The 15,041-nt window shown below is 34.5% G+C and overlaps 1 protein-coding gene across 5 annotated transcripts in view; it reads left to right on the forward strand.

Moving 5' to 3' along the window:
* The window catches only part of LOC109105668 (type II inositol 1,4,5-trisphosphate 5-phosphatase), a 35,117-nt gene that overhangs the window by 7,899 nt on the left and 12,177 nt on the right, over nucleotides 1-15,041 (forward strand). For 4 of the 5 annotated variants that reach the window (XR_006156665.1, XM_042740364.1, XM_042740365.1 and 1 more), the window contains 8 exons: nucleotides 413-510; nucleotides 599-628; nucleotides 757-867; nucleotides 3,236-3,373; nucleotides 7,118-7,193; nucleotides 11,596-11,766; nucleotides 12,480-12,581; nucleotides 12,676-12,790. Coding sequence is in view for 4 of the 5 variants with exons in the window: in XM_042740364.1 (XP_042596298.1) it covers nucleotides 413-510; nucleotides 599-628; nucleotides 757-867; nucleotides 3,236-3,373; nucleotides 7,118-7,193; nucleotides 11,596-11,766; nucleotides 12,480-12,581; nucleotides 12,676-12,790 (841 nt within the window). In the remaining variant the exon portion in view is untranslated. Of the gene's footprint in view, nucleotides 1-412; nucleotides 511-598; nucleotides 629-756; nucleotides 868-3,235; nucleotides 3,374-4,916; nucleotides 5,061-7,117; nucleotides 7,194-11,595; nucleotides 11,767-12,479; nucleotides 12,582-12,675; nucleotides 12,791-15,041 lie in introns of those variants that run through there. The other variant, XM_042740366.1, reaches the window with a different exon arrangement.

A 15,041-nucleotide genomic window follows, 5' to 3' on the forward strand; every position in this document is an offset into this window, starting at 1 on the left:
TCCGCACGTCTAACAAGCATTTCCTAGCAATGACCACTGCGCAACGAGTTCGGGTTAGCATTCCCATAAGGTTTCCAAAGTGATAAAATTGATTGTTCCGTTAATGTTGTCTCAAATGTTCACATAACTAAGAAAAAAACAAACTTTAAAAAAAATTAAAAATGGGAATGTTAGCAAAATAGATCATATTTTCTTAGCTGGGTATATACATTTAAATTGCTCTTCTGGAAAACAACAAAAAAGGCATATTAATAATTTTTTTATTATTATTTTGTTACTGACTTTTATCAACAGCATGTAAAACTTGCCATTAATAGTTTTTAATTCATTACAAAAATCTAAAAGACAAAGTTTATAAAGCTAATGTTGTGTTTGCAGACTTTCAACATGTTCTGTTCATTTTATTTTTCAGGTTATTCGTATACTCCCATCGAAGAATGGCCATCACTGGTGATGATGTCAGACTGGATGAAATCATACCCATTTCTTATGACTTCTCAGTTGTTGAAGGTAATCATTGAAGGAATTATTTTGTTTATAAGTGAAAGCATGCTTTCATGGTAAATGGATTTGATGGAATTATCTGATATCTTCACAGTTTCATCTCCAGATGAGCTTGCTGTTGTTGGTGAGCATTTCTATTATATATCAACAGTTGCAGTAGTGTTTGCATCAAAGTTACAGTATATATCAATGCATCAATATTCAGCATATCTCAGGACTATTTTAAAAGCTAGTTTACGTGTTATTACAAAGGTGCAGATACTCGGGTACGAGTAACTTTTTTTGAAGAGGAGTTGGAGCTGAAGTTACCCTTTGGTTCTCATACCCGTCTCTTCCTCAGTGAAGTCAATCGGGCATGGAGTGGTAAGATACACATTCTGCATGACTTTCCATAGCTTTGGGTCGGTAAAATATTTATTTACTGATGCTGTCGTCATCATAGAAACCTGAAAAATAAAATGTACCACAGTTCTCACGAAAATCAACAAAACGGAGTTTAATAATACTAATAATAAAAAATTAAAAATGCTTCTGGAGTAATGGCTGCTGAAAATTCAGCTTTGCCAAGTATTTTTAATCAAATAAATACAGCCTTGGTGAGCAGAAGAGACTTCTTTCAAAAACATTAAAAACTTACTGACCCCAAAACTTTGGTATGAGAACACATTAATCATATTTAGATGTGTTTGTGTAGAACTATGTGGTTTCCTTGTGGAATACTTATTTAAATGAAGGGGAATCCACACGGCAGTGATGCAGAAGATAACGTTTCATTGATACCATCCATAGCAGACCTGCCAAACGCATTTCCATTCATGCTAACCAAATTCTGAAATCCATTCAGACCAAGCAAAGCTGTTTGAAAGTGAAAGACATCAGCTGACTGGTTCTGTTATTCGTTTACCTGGTAAAATGGTACTTTTGGAATGATTGCATAGTAATAGGGAAGCCCAGCTATACAACCTGCGAGTGCTATATACAGTACAGAACAAAAGTTTGTTTTTGAAAGAAGTCTCTTCTGCTCATCAAGCCTGCATTTATTTGATCAAAAATACAGAAAAAACAGTAATATTGTGAAATATTATTACAATTTAAAATAATAGTTTTCTATTTGAATATACTTAAAAAAAATTATTTCTTCCTGTGATGCAAAGCTGAATTTTCAGCATCATTACTCCAGCCTTCAGTGTCACATGTAACATCCAGTCTATCACATGATCATTTAGAAATCATTCTAATATTCTGATTTATTATGAGTGTTGGAAACAGTTCTGCTGTCTAATATATTTATATAAAAGGTTAAAAAGAACTGCATTTATTCAAAATAAAAAAAAATTCTAATAATATATATTCTAATAATATATTTTCTTTACTATCACTTTTTATCAATTTAACACGTCCTTGCTGAATAAAAGTATTGATTTTATTTAAAAAAAAGAAAGAAAAAAAATTACTAACCCCTAGTTACTGACCAGTAGTGTATATTATTACAAAATATTTATATTTTAAAAACATAGCTTCTTTTTTTTTTTTTTTTTTTTTTTTTTTTTTTTTTTTTTTTTACTTTTTATTCATCAAAGTATCCTAAAAAAGTATCACATGTTCTGAAAAAATATTAAGCAGCAGAACTGTTTCCAACTTTGATAATGAATCATCATATTAGAATGATTTCTAAAGGATCATGTGATAATGATCCTAAAAATTCAGCTTTGCATCACAGAAATAAATGATAATTTAAAGTATAATAAATTTAAAAACAATTATTTTAAATTGTAATAATATATCAAAATATTACATTTTTTTTCTGTATTTTTGATCAAATAAATGCAGGCTTGATGAGCAGAAGAAACTTCTTTCAAAAACATTAAAAATAGTAATGTTTCCAAACTTTTGGTCTGTACTGTATATATCTTCACAAAATAAACTGAGATCTGAAGAAGCTAAGCAGCCAGTGTGCTCAACTCTCAGACAACAGCTAAATCTAGCAAATAAGGAAGACTTGAGAAAGAGATTAAGAGTGCGGAACAGAGGGGTGTGAGAGGCGGAGTTTGAGTTCAAAAAAAAAAGAAGGTTGTCTGCTTCTATTCAGTTTGTGGCTTTTAACATACAGAAAAAGCAGCTGTTTGCTATTTTCTCTAATGATTGTGGATCTACAGTGCATTTTCGTGATTTAAAGATGAACTCTTGAAAGTGATTTCATCTGGCATCTCAAACTAAAGTCAGCAAGGTCTAAAGAGGAAATGCTGTACCCTCAGGCTAAGTGATGTTTAACAAATGCTAGAAGGACCTTCATCACTTGAGCGCTGATGGCGAGTATCAGGGGCTCAGCAGATGCGCTCGCTCTTTAGCGTTGAAGTATTATTGTATTTTTGGGGGGTGGGAAGGTTTATTGTTGTAGATCATTTGTGGTCATATAGAAACTCAGACATCAGTAGGCACTTGCTTGCAAAGGGAAGTTAGATCTCGTCTGTGTGATTACATGTTGAATTTGGTGTGAGATTTTTTGATGATTGTTTTGAGGGAGTGTTGAAGTTACTGTGAAATTTGTGGCTGATAGTTTTGAGAGAGAGAGAGAACGGCAGGAATATACATAGAAATGATTGATGTTCTTAGAAGAATGAGAATCATTATTTCTTTCTATGTATTTATCTCTTATGTTTTATCCTGAAACTGGAAGTTTAATTCATTTATGTAAAAAAAATAAAAAATAAATAGTGTTTTAAACTTTCAGATGTCTGTGAGCAGTATCCGAAGGAAGAACCAAAATTTGACTGGCTTACTAAATACCAAAAGTTGTCAAAAGGAGCTCGATCACTAAGAAAGTCAATTGGAGCAACGACTGTCAAGATGAGTCGGATGAAGAAATCAGGTAAGTGATGCATTTGCCACCACAGGAATTAGTTACATTTTAAAATACGTTCAAATAGAAAACAGGTATTTTAAATAGCAATTTCACTGTATTTTTGGTTCAAATAAGTTCAGCCTCATAAAAAAGCTTTACAAAAATTGCAGTCGCACATGTTCATAACATGAAGTACTCTCACTCATATCCTAAGAAGACTCCAGTGCAGCGTGAGAGCTTATTTAGATGTTTTTTGTGTAGAGCTGGTCATTTTAAATTGAGTAAGCGTTGCATTCTTCCAGTGTAAAACACATCAATACAAATGAATATACCCATTTTACAAACTCCACAAAAAGTATTTTTTTGTGAAAACATTACAAAAGTCCACAAAGTGGGTTCGACATGGACCTGTGGTATGTCTCTGCTCTGTGTTAATTGGTTATAAGAACTGTATATTTGCTTACTGAACAGTGGTCTCTATAATCATCCAGAGACTGAAACCCTTAAAGCACGATAAAGATATAGTTCTAAAAACCGTTCTCAATATTAAAGAATAGCAGAGTCCACACTACAACTATAACGATAAAGGCACAGAGAAATGATATCGTTGGAATCATTTTCAGAACAAATTTTTATTCATCTGGTGAACGATACAAACATTGACAGCCAATCAGAATCCATCCTGCTGTAATGAGTGCGCTTAGAATAAACAGATGATATCGTTGTTGGTGTGAACGGGACTTTACAGCAGAAGCGTGGCTGTTGCTCTTTAAGTCTGCATGAAGTTGTTTTAGTAAACAGACCAGTACATCCACATGCCAGCACTGCGTCATCAGCGAAACCACGAGCTTGTTAGATCATCAGTAATCATCTGTATCTCCTGTAGACATGTCAGAGAAATCATCATTTTATTAACCATTAACAGTGTTGCTCTAATATTGCTCACATAGTATTTATATTTTGAATTGATATTTTTAAGCTTGTTTAAATTTTAGTTTAAGGTTTAGCCATTGTCATATTTAATTTTTTATCTGTTTAGCTTTATTTTGTACAATTTTAGTATTATATTTGAACTTATTTTAGAATTATTTCAATTAACAAAAATAATTTTTGGTAGCTTTAATAAAAGTTTTAGATAAAAGTAACAGCACTGTCCTCAAGCACACTTTCTACAATATAAAGTGTTCTCAGAATTCATATTTGCATTATACTTGTGCTACAGTTAAGATAGCACTGGGTATATTGTTGGACTGAAATCTCGGTGTTGTTTATGAATAACATGATTTTACATTGTTATTATTATATAAAGGTTGGCTGGAATAGTGAAAACATTCTTAGCTAGTTGAGTCTAATTCTCAATCGATTGCTTTGTGTTAGACCGCTCAAGTCTGCAACCTGGAAGCGTCATGACGAATTCTACTGTGGCGAAGGCTGCGCTCATGAATAATAATTGAATGTGACGTCTCGGCCCAATTTGATTGGCTGCAAAGCTGACGTTGTTAAATGAGCGCTTGTGAAGCCTCGTAACTGGACGCTAGAGGAAGGTTACGAGGCGACGTCAGTATGACGGGATTAATATTCATGAGCCAAACCTTCAGCATAGTAGGGCTCCGTGCCAAAAGCTATTTAGAGTCGAATGAACTCGAGTCGGTCCGTGTGTAACTACAGTCAGAATGCAAAAACAGGGAGATGTCTAATACGACTGGATTAAATGGTAAGAAATGTGCTCTCGGTTATATATAGAAAGTAAACCGATAACGTCACAGATATATCATTATGTATATAACTTAAACACGGACGTCTTGTCTATTCGGTTTGACAGGAACATCCCGAGTAGACCTAAAATAACTCTGTTCTTCTGGTTTGAGCTGCCTACCTAGAGAGCACTTCTAGGCGTTGAAAAGAAATGCTGACTAGATAGGATTTGAAATAGAAACGCATGTGTACTGTATGGATGTATCGGTGATAATCTGGCAGGGTTAGAAAGTGTTAATTTCTATGTATTTGCTTCTATCTTTATTTGTTTGTTTCTGATTATTTGCTTGTTTATCACTAACACTATTAAGAACTATGGGATAGTTGACTGTAGTGACCTGCTTTGTGACGTGAAATACGTATGAAAGTATTTTATGTATTATTATTATTATTATTTTATTATTATTATTTTATTATATTTTTTATATTAACTCCCATTGAAGCTCAAGATGCTCTTTGTAAATTGTTCCATTCAGCTTTTAAATTGTTCTGGTAGTATTTAACCTAATATGATACATTTTTGTAATGAAAATATTTGTATCAAATTAAATTGAATTCTAATAATAATAATAGTAATAATAATTTTCACAGTCTTTGTGAGACATTGGATTGTACTGGATATAAATTTTTACCTAAAATCTTGATATTAGAAAGTGTAAATCAATGTATATATGTGTGTGTGTGTGTGTGTGTGTGTGTGTGTGTGTGTATATATATATATATATATATATGTGTGTGTGTGTGTGTGTGTGTGTGTGTGTGTGTGTGTGTGTGTGTGTATGTATATATATATGTGTGTGTGTGTGTATATATGTGTGTGTGTGTGTGTGTATGTGTATGTGTGTGTGTCTGTGTATATATTGTATATATATATATATATATATTTTGTGTGTATATATATGTATGTGTGTGTGTGTGTATATATGTGTGTGTGTGTGTGTGTATATATATATATATATATATATATATATATATATATGTATGTGTGCGTGTTTCTCTTCAAACTTGCTTTGGAAGTAGAAGACTTGTTTATATATATAGATTTATTTTTGTGTGTGTGTGTGTGTGTGTGTGTGTGCATGTATATATATGTGTGTGTGTGTGTGTTTATATGTGTGTGTGTGTGTTTTTATATAATTTTTTTTTTTTTTGGACTGATATCTCCTGACTTTCTACTTCATGAGTGTCTTTTTTTAATTTAAGCAGGGTATCTAGTCCATTCCAAGGTAAAAAAAAAAAACAATGTATTCATCAGAAATGAATTTATAATATCCAGGTGTTTAATCAAACAAATAATGGGCAGGTGTGTCTGTTTAGTTTATTAAAACTGCAATGAAACAGGAGTAGAAACAGATCTTGTCTTCTGTGTTTTGACATTCATCTGAGTGTAACAGATTATTTGTTTGTCGTTTCAACAAAAGGTCCAGTTATAACATTTGGATTACACTTTACAAAGTAAAAAAAGGGAACTTATGCACAAATAAACTGTGCATAAATTTATTGTATGGAAATTTTCATGTGATGCTGACTTTAATCAAATCTTCATGTCTTTCTTCAAACATGTAGCTCAGGCGCCAGCATAGTGTAATGTGCTGCCCACAGGCCAATATTAGCCACTCAAAGCTGTATAAAGGACTTGTTACCAAACTTTATTGTTAATGCAGAAACCATTGTTGCCAAACCTTTCCTTTGAAATTTCCTGGCCTGTATGAAATAGTTTTGGGGAAGCTTATGTTTGTTTTGGTCCCTCCCACATTCCTCTTTTCTACACCCTCATGACTTCTGATTCACGAAGGCACAGAGGAACTTTGACCTGTTCTCTCCGCTTGTTATCAGATGAGATAATTTCTTACAAATTGCTGTAACAAACTCCCTTTTAATACGACCAGGAATCTGAGTGCTAGAAAAGAGCTGTAGGAGTCTCCCCTGAAATGATGAAATATCTGACTTGTGTTTAACTGCTGTTCATGTAATGCTGCAGACTAATCTGAGAGAAATCTGTCTCCACCTTTGCAGAAAGAGCACATGCAGCCGACAACAGCGGACATAAGAAAGAGGACGAGCGGACCAGAGGAGACGGCGTGCATGAAAGGTACATTCCCCACTTTATTGCAGACACAGTTAGCTCAGGTCATTTTTATGTTGTTTTCATAAATGCACACACACTGTATGTAGTTCTAACAGTTCTGCTTCTCCTGGCTGCTCCTGATTTAAACCCGGACCTGTCAGCTGTCGGCCTGTGGGCCAGATTCAAGCTCGTCCATCAGTTTCAGTAGACTGTCCTATTGATTTTGAAGAAATCACTGCTGTCTGATACCAGAAACCAAACTAGCTTTCAGTTATAGTAAATATGTTTTCAAAACATGAATTGGCATAATTAGTTTTGTTTATTTAATGTATAAAGAAAGGGTCCAAGTACACACATCCAGAAATGTCTTGGCCAGGTGCAAGTTCAAAAGGTACATCAAATAATAGAAAAAAGACACAATGGTGTGTTTGCCTGACGAAGGTCTTTAACTGAATAATTGCTAATTTTTTTAGTCATATTTAACCAAAAATCTTAATACTGTACCTTAAAATAATACTTTCACATTGTGTTTATTTTAGTGCTGTCAAAAATAGCGTGTTAATGCAGGTGATATCTTTTTTTTAGTTTAACACGTTAAAAATATTCAATGCAGTTAACGCAGGGACGGGACTATAGGGTTGGCCACCTCAGTCACAACTGCTGCCTCTGTCTCTTTTTTTTTTCTTGGCATGAAGTGCATTTATTTAGTTAGAATGTCTTTATGACCACATGAAATGAGAGATGTTTCAGACACACACTCCAACTTCACTTCAGCGCCAGGCGTGAGTCAAACGAGCGCAGAAGCGATACTGTACGTTGCGTGCACAATGGCGCCGGTGCGCGCTGTAGCCTGTATCATTTGATATCAAAGCACAAATGAAACTACGTGCATGCTATGTCATGGTCAATTAAGTCATGAAGTTACCAAAAAGACAATGAAAGCTGCTTTAAAGCTGTGCGTGCATGTAATATGTTACGTTATATTTTAAGAACATGTCTCTGAAATGGTTTTCAAAACTACTGAAGCAGCCCAGCACTGGCTGCCTCATCTTACACACCCAATTTAACTCGTCAGCTCATTAGTAGAGACTTTAAGACCTGAACTGGGTCAGGATACTGGCCTTAACATATATTAAAAATATACTGTCTTTATGTTGTTTGATATTGCAATAATTTCGCATTAAATCTTCAGATCAATGTACAAAGTATATTTAAGGACTTTAATTTCAGAAAAAAATTAGTTAATTAGTTAGTAGATTAGTTAATATATAAGCACTAGTTTATGTACATTAATTGTCCTTTCAAGAGGAAATTGTTGCATCTGGATATAAAATATTGCTTGCTGTTTCATCATATGGGTGGAAGAAAAAAAATAGATCAAATATGAATTGCAGTTTTGTCTTCTACTAATTTCACAAATTTCAAAAATCAATTTTAAGTTTAAATTTTTTATTTTATTTTGCCGTACTACTGAATGCTATTGGCTTGTTAGAGTATTAAAGAAACATAATTGGATGAGAAAATAAAGAATGGGATGTGTTTGATGTTAAAATCAGCTACTGTACTATACAGGTCCTTCTCAAAAAATTAGCATATTGTGAAAAAGTTCATTATTTTCCATAATGTAATGATAAAAATTAAACTTTCATATATTTTAGATTCATTGCACACCAACTGAAATTATTTCAGGTCTTTTATTGTTTTAATACTGATGATTTTGGCATACAGCTCATGAAAACCCAAAATTCCTATCTCAAAAAATTAGCATATCATGAAAAGGTTCTCTAAACGAGCTATTAACCTAATCATCTTAATCAACTAATTAACTCTAAACACCTGCAAAAGATTCCTGAGGCTTTTAAAAACTTACCATCATGGGTAAGACTGCCGACCTGACTGCTGTCCAGAAGGCCATCATTGACACCCTCAAGCGAGAGGGTAAGACACAGAAAGAAATTTCTGAACGAATAGTCTGTTCCCAGAGTGCTGACTCAAGGCACCTCAGTGGGAAGTCTGTGGGAAGGAAAAAGTGTGGCAAAAAACGCTGCACCAAGAAGGTAAGAAAGTAGGTGACCGGACCCTGAGGAAGATTGTGGAGAAAGTGACCGATTCCAGACCTTGGGGGACCTGCGGAAGCATTGTGGACTGAGTCTGGAGTCTAGAAACATCCTTAGCAGCCACCGTGCACAGGCGTGTGCTTTTGAACCAGAAAACAGCGGCAGAAGCGCCTGACCTGGGCTACAGAGAAGCAGCACTGGACTGTTGTTCAGTGGTTTTTTTTTTTTACTTTTTTCGGATGAAAGCAAATTTTGCATGTCATTCGGAAATCAAATGTGCCAGAGTCTGGAGGAAGACTGGGGGGAGAAGGAAATGCCAAAATGCCTGAAGTCCAGTGTCAAGTACCCACAGTCAGTGATGGTCTGGGGTGCCATGTCAGCTGCTGGTGTTGGTCCATCTGTGTTTTATAAGGGCAGGGTCAATGCAGCTAGCTGTCAGGAGATTTTGGAGCACTTCATGCTCTCCATCTGCTGAAAAGCTTTATGGAGATGAAAATTTCGTTTTTCAGCACGACCTGGAAACCTGCTACACAGTGCCAAAACCACTGGTAAATGGTATTACTGAACATGGTATTCCTGTGCTCAATTGGCCTGCCAACTCTCCTGACCTGAACCCGCATAGAGAATCTGTGGGATATTGTGAAGAGAAAGTTGAGAACGCAAGACACCAACACTCTGGGTGAGCTTAAGGCCGCTATCGAAGCATCCTGGGCCTCCATAACATTATCATGCAGTGCCACAGGCTGATTGCTTCCATGCCACGCCGCATTGAAGCAGTCATTTCTGCAAAAGGATTCCCGACCAAGTATTGAGTGCATAACTGAACATAATTATTTGAAGGTTGACTTTTTTTGTATTAAAAACACTTTTCTTTTATTGGTCGGATGAAATATGCTAATTTTTTGAGATAGGAATTTTGGGTTTTCATGAGCTGTATGCCAAAATCATCAGTATTAAAACAATAAAAGACCTGAAATATTTCAGTTGGTGTGCAATGAATCTAAAATATATGAAAGTTTAATTTTTATCATTACATTATGGAAAATAATGAACTTTTTCACAATATGCTAATTTTTTGAGAAGGACCTGTAATTAGTTGAGATGATGTGCTAGTAATTATCTGAAAAGAATTTATAAGGCTGGTTGTCTAAGTATGCATGAGATGGCAAATTCAGTTTTTTTTTCACAACTTATTGCACTTGAATGGTCAAATACAGACACAGTTATGCCAAAATGTTCCATTGGTTGGAGTATTCATGTAAGCACAGTCTGTCATGTTCTATGCGAACGTAAACAGTTAGATGTTTATCAGTATATTAGATCCGCACATTTGTTCTTAAAGTGACAGCAGCCTAATTAACTGTTGCTGTCTGTTTTATTCATGTTTTTTCATTAATGCATCAAACAACAAAAAAAGAGAAAATCACTCACTGTTTTTGAATAAATGACTTAATTCATACAATGAAGACTCTGCAGTATTTTTACATTTGATTGTTCAATTTAGTATTTACTACATGTTAAATAAACCCGAGCTACTGACCTAAGAAGGGTACAAATTGTATGTATTTGAGGTCTGAGATGTGATGAATGGTGAAGAGTGAGAAGGCAAACATTTTGCATTTTAGGTCAGCATTGCCGTCTAATCAGCCAATGCTCCTGAAACAGTCTGCTTAGCACTTCATCTATTATAACATGGGATTTTGACCAAATATATTCAATCTTGGCTTTTGTAAAATGTTGCAACACAATGCTTTTTTTTTTTTTTTTTTTTTTTTTTTAGCATTTTGCATATATACGGTAATAAAAATGCCTTAAAGTAACTATGAATGCGCATATAAAGCAAACATCTTTAAAAGAAATTCTGTGTGGAGCATGCCCCCAATCCATGCAATGTTCTCACCTTTTCCCCCCTTACCTGTTTGCATCTCTGCACATAAGAAAACAGTTTGATTAACAATTTGACACCTTATTAACATCTCTTTGAAAGAAGTCTCCTATGCTCCCCAAGGCTGCATTTATTTGATCAAAAATACAGTAAACACAGAAATATTGTGAAATATTATTACAAATTAAAATAACAGTCTTCTATGTGAATATATTAAAAAGTAATTTATTCCCATGATCAGAGCTGAATTTCCAGCAGCATTACTCCAGTCCGATGTGCTGCTGAATATTTTTATGGAAACCTTGATCCTTTTTTTTCAGTATTCTTCAATTAATAGAAAGTAAAGAACAGCATTTATTTGAAATATAAATCTTTTGTAACATTATACATGCCTTTACTGGTACTTTTGATTAGTTTAATGCATCCTAACTGAATAAAAGTATTAGTATTTCTGTCATAAAGCACTTTGTTGGTTTTGTTTCAGTCAGGAGAGAGTGAAGAGTGAGGTGAGAGATGACCTGATCCGAAACTCCCAGCCCATCCTGGCAAATAAATCCCAGATGCTCGGCATGCCCCAGTTTGGCCTGCGGGATAACCTCATCAAATGCGAGCTCCTCAAGAACGAGGACGCCTACACCTACATCAAGAACTACAGGTGCGGTTGGGTGCCAGTCATGCTTGAAGTTAACATTTGCCTGTTATGTCATGCTGCGTGCGCTGATTTTAACATTTGCATCTGCTGCTTTTCGGAGGCCTCCATAGTCCCATGTGGCCTACATTTCACGATATATAAACAGAAATGGCATTTTGTGAGTTATTAAAGTGACATATTGTTAATTAGAACCCTACATTTCAGGCTGAACCCAATGGGGCCCGACTTTTTTATGCTTCTAATTGCATTTTTATATTAGTTTGAAAAACATTATAAGTGTCTTTACTGTCACTGTTGATTTAAATTTCTAGATTTCAGTTCAGTGTATTTTTAAGGGTAGTTAAGATCATTCTTGAGTGGAAAGTTGTAGTACTGTGTCAGCGGTGCTCCCTTTTGGATGGAAACCTGTCCTACAGCGGCACATGCATGAACACTATTCATACAAACATAGTGATGTTGTTCCCTATTGCAATCATAAGCATAGTCACTTCAAAATAAAACTGTATTATATCCAGTCTCAGCCGTAATTAATCAGACTCATGTCCTTTTTTTTTTTTTGTATGCCTGTTTCAGTTTGATCTTTGTACAAGTTCTCAGGCTAATTGTGAGGTTTCAGGATGTGAGATGTTTCTTAATTTACACTGACAGCTGCTCTGTCTGGCTTGTGTCGTGAGATCGTGTGAATCGCTCACTCTGTTCTCATTGCGTGCAAACAGCTTTTTCTTGGGCACCTACAATGTGAATGGCCAGAATCCAAAGGAAAGTCTCAGTCCATGGCTGGCTTCCACTGCCACTCCTCCAGACTTTTACCTCGTTGGGTAAGACTCCACATTATTATATTTACATGAACCTAAACAGCAATGAAGTTGAACGGATCAGTGTTTCTGATTCCCGGCTGTGTTCCATCTGTAGTTTCCAGGAGCTGGATCTGAGTAAGGAGGCGTTTCTCTTCAATGACACTCCTAAAGAACCCGAGTGGATGTTAGCCGTCTACAAGGGCCTCCATCCAGATGCCAAGTATGCTTTAGTAAGGACTTCCTCTGCCCTCTCACACCTGAGCTAGTGTGCACTAATGTCCTTAATCCAGATCTTAAACTCAAAAACAAATAGATATATTTGTTTGTGTTTGTTGTTTGTATGGATGAAAAAAAAAAAAAATTAATAAAATGTAATAAATAAAACACACTACTTACTAGGAAGGCAACACCCCCAAGGTGAATAAAATACTAATAGAGATCACCATTTTTCCCCAGGTGATAGATTACATTAAGAAGTGTATTACAAGTTTCAGAAATGTTGTTTAAATATGCTAATGAGGCATTGTCTAAATTGATCTGCATTATTTTGCTTACATTTCGGAACTGAACATTAGGGAGAGTTCAAAGTTCCTATTTTTTTTTTTTTTGTGTGTGTGTGTGTGTATGTGTATATATATATATATATGTATGTGTTTGTGTGTATGTGTATATATAATATATATACACAATTTTTACATTGTATATAATAAATAAATAATATATGCTGCATTTATTTGATCAAAAATACAGAAAAAAATGTAATATTGTGATATATTATTACAATTTAAAATAATTGTTTTTAAATGTATTATACTTTAATTTATCATTTATTTCTGTGATGCAAAGCTGAATTTTTAGGATCATTGTCACATGATCCTTTAGAAATCATTCTAATATGATGATTCATTATCAAAGTTGGAAACAGTTCTGCTGCTTAATATTTTTTCAGAACATGTGATACTTTTTTAGGATACTTTGATGAATAAAAAGTAAAAAAAAAAAAAAAAAGCTATATGTTTTTAAAAAATATAAATATTTTGTAATAACAATATACACTACTGGTCAGTAATTTGGGGTCAGTAATTTTTTTTCTTTCTTTTTTAAATAAAATCAATACTTTTATTCAGCAAGGATGTGTTAAATTGATAAAAAAGTGATAGTAAAGAAAACATATATTATTAGAATATATATTATTAGAATTTTTTTTTTTATTTTGAATAAATGCAGTTCTTTTTAACCTTTTATTCACAAATATATTAGACAGCAGAACTGTTTCCAACACTCATAATAAATCAGAATATTAGAATGATTTCTAAATGATCATGTGATAGACTGGATGTTACATGTGACACTGAAGGCTGGAGTAATGATGCTGAAAATAGAAGATCAGCCCCTTTCTTTCAGAACATGCTGCACAACTCCTTGTTCAAGCTCTTGTTCTGTCCAGGCTGGACTATTGCAATGCTCTCTTGGCAGGTCTTCCAGCAAGTTCTATCAAACCTCTACAATTAATCCAGAATGCGACAGCAAGATTAATTTTTAATGAGCCAAAAAGAAAGCATGTCACAACTCTCTCTATCAATTTGCACTGGCTACCAATAGCTGCTCACATAAAATTCAAGGCATTGATGTTTGCCTACAAAACCTCCACTGGCTCTGCACCCCTTTACCTAAATTCATTACTTCAGACTTATGTGCCCTCTAGAAGCTTGCGTTCAGTAAGTGAACGTCGCTTAATTGTGCCATCCCAAAGAAGCACAAAGTCACTTTTACGGACTTTTAAATTAAATGTTCCCTCCTGGTGGAATGACCTGCCCAACTCAATCCGAGCAGCTGAGTCCTTAGCCATCTATAAGAATCGGCTTAAAACACATCTCTTCCATCTTTATTTGACCCTCTAACTTTTTCACTCACTATTCTAATTCTATTTAAAAAAAATAAATAAATTAACTACCTTTCTAATCTTTTTGTATTCTATCTATTTTCTTTTCATTTATTATACAATTATAAAAAAAAGACCTCTAACACTAGCTTGCTCTATTCTTTTTCTATTCTATCTGTTTTCTTTTTATTTATTATATTATTTAAAAGCCCTTGCTACGTGTATTGCGTTTAGGCTAACTGAGACGTGTTATAACACTTGTATATCACTGCTCTTTTGTTGTTTTTGATTGCTTCCATTGTCCTCATTTGTAAGTCGCTTTGGATAAAAGCGTCTGCTAAAGGACTAAATGTAAATGTAAATGTAAGGGTTGGGCCGATAAGCGATGCCATCATGATGTTGAGCCAGCATCGTGATCTCCTTCCTCAATACCCCTGCAATCCGCCACATCCCAATACCGTGTTCGGGAAGAAAATTAAGTGTATATAGAACCCCTAAAGGGAATAAATAAGAGATGGGAGGAAAATATATATTTCAATATTTCCCTTACAGTGATATCATTGGGTAATTATACTACATATTTATTTCTGGCATCAGGA

The sequence above is a fragment of the Cyprinus carpio genome, chromosome B16 (genome assembly GCF_018340385.1).
Source record: "Cyprinus carpio isolate SPL01 chromosome B16, ASM1834038v1, whole genome shotgun sequence".
Lineage (NCBI taxonomy): Eukaryota > Metazoa > Chordata > Actinopteri > Cypriniformes > Cyprinidae > Cyprinus > Cyprinus carpio.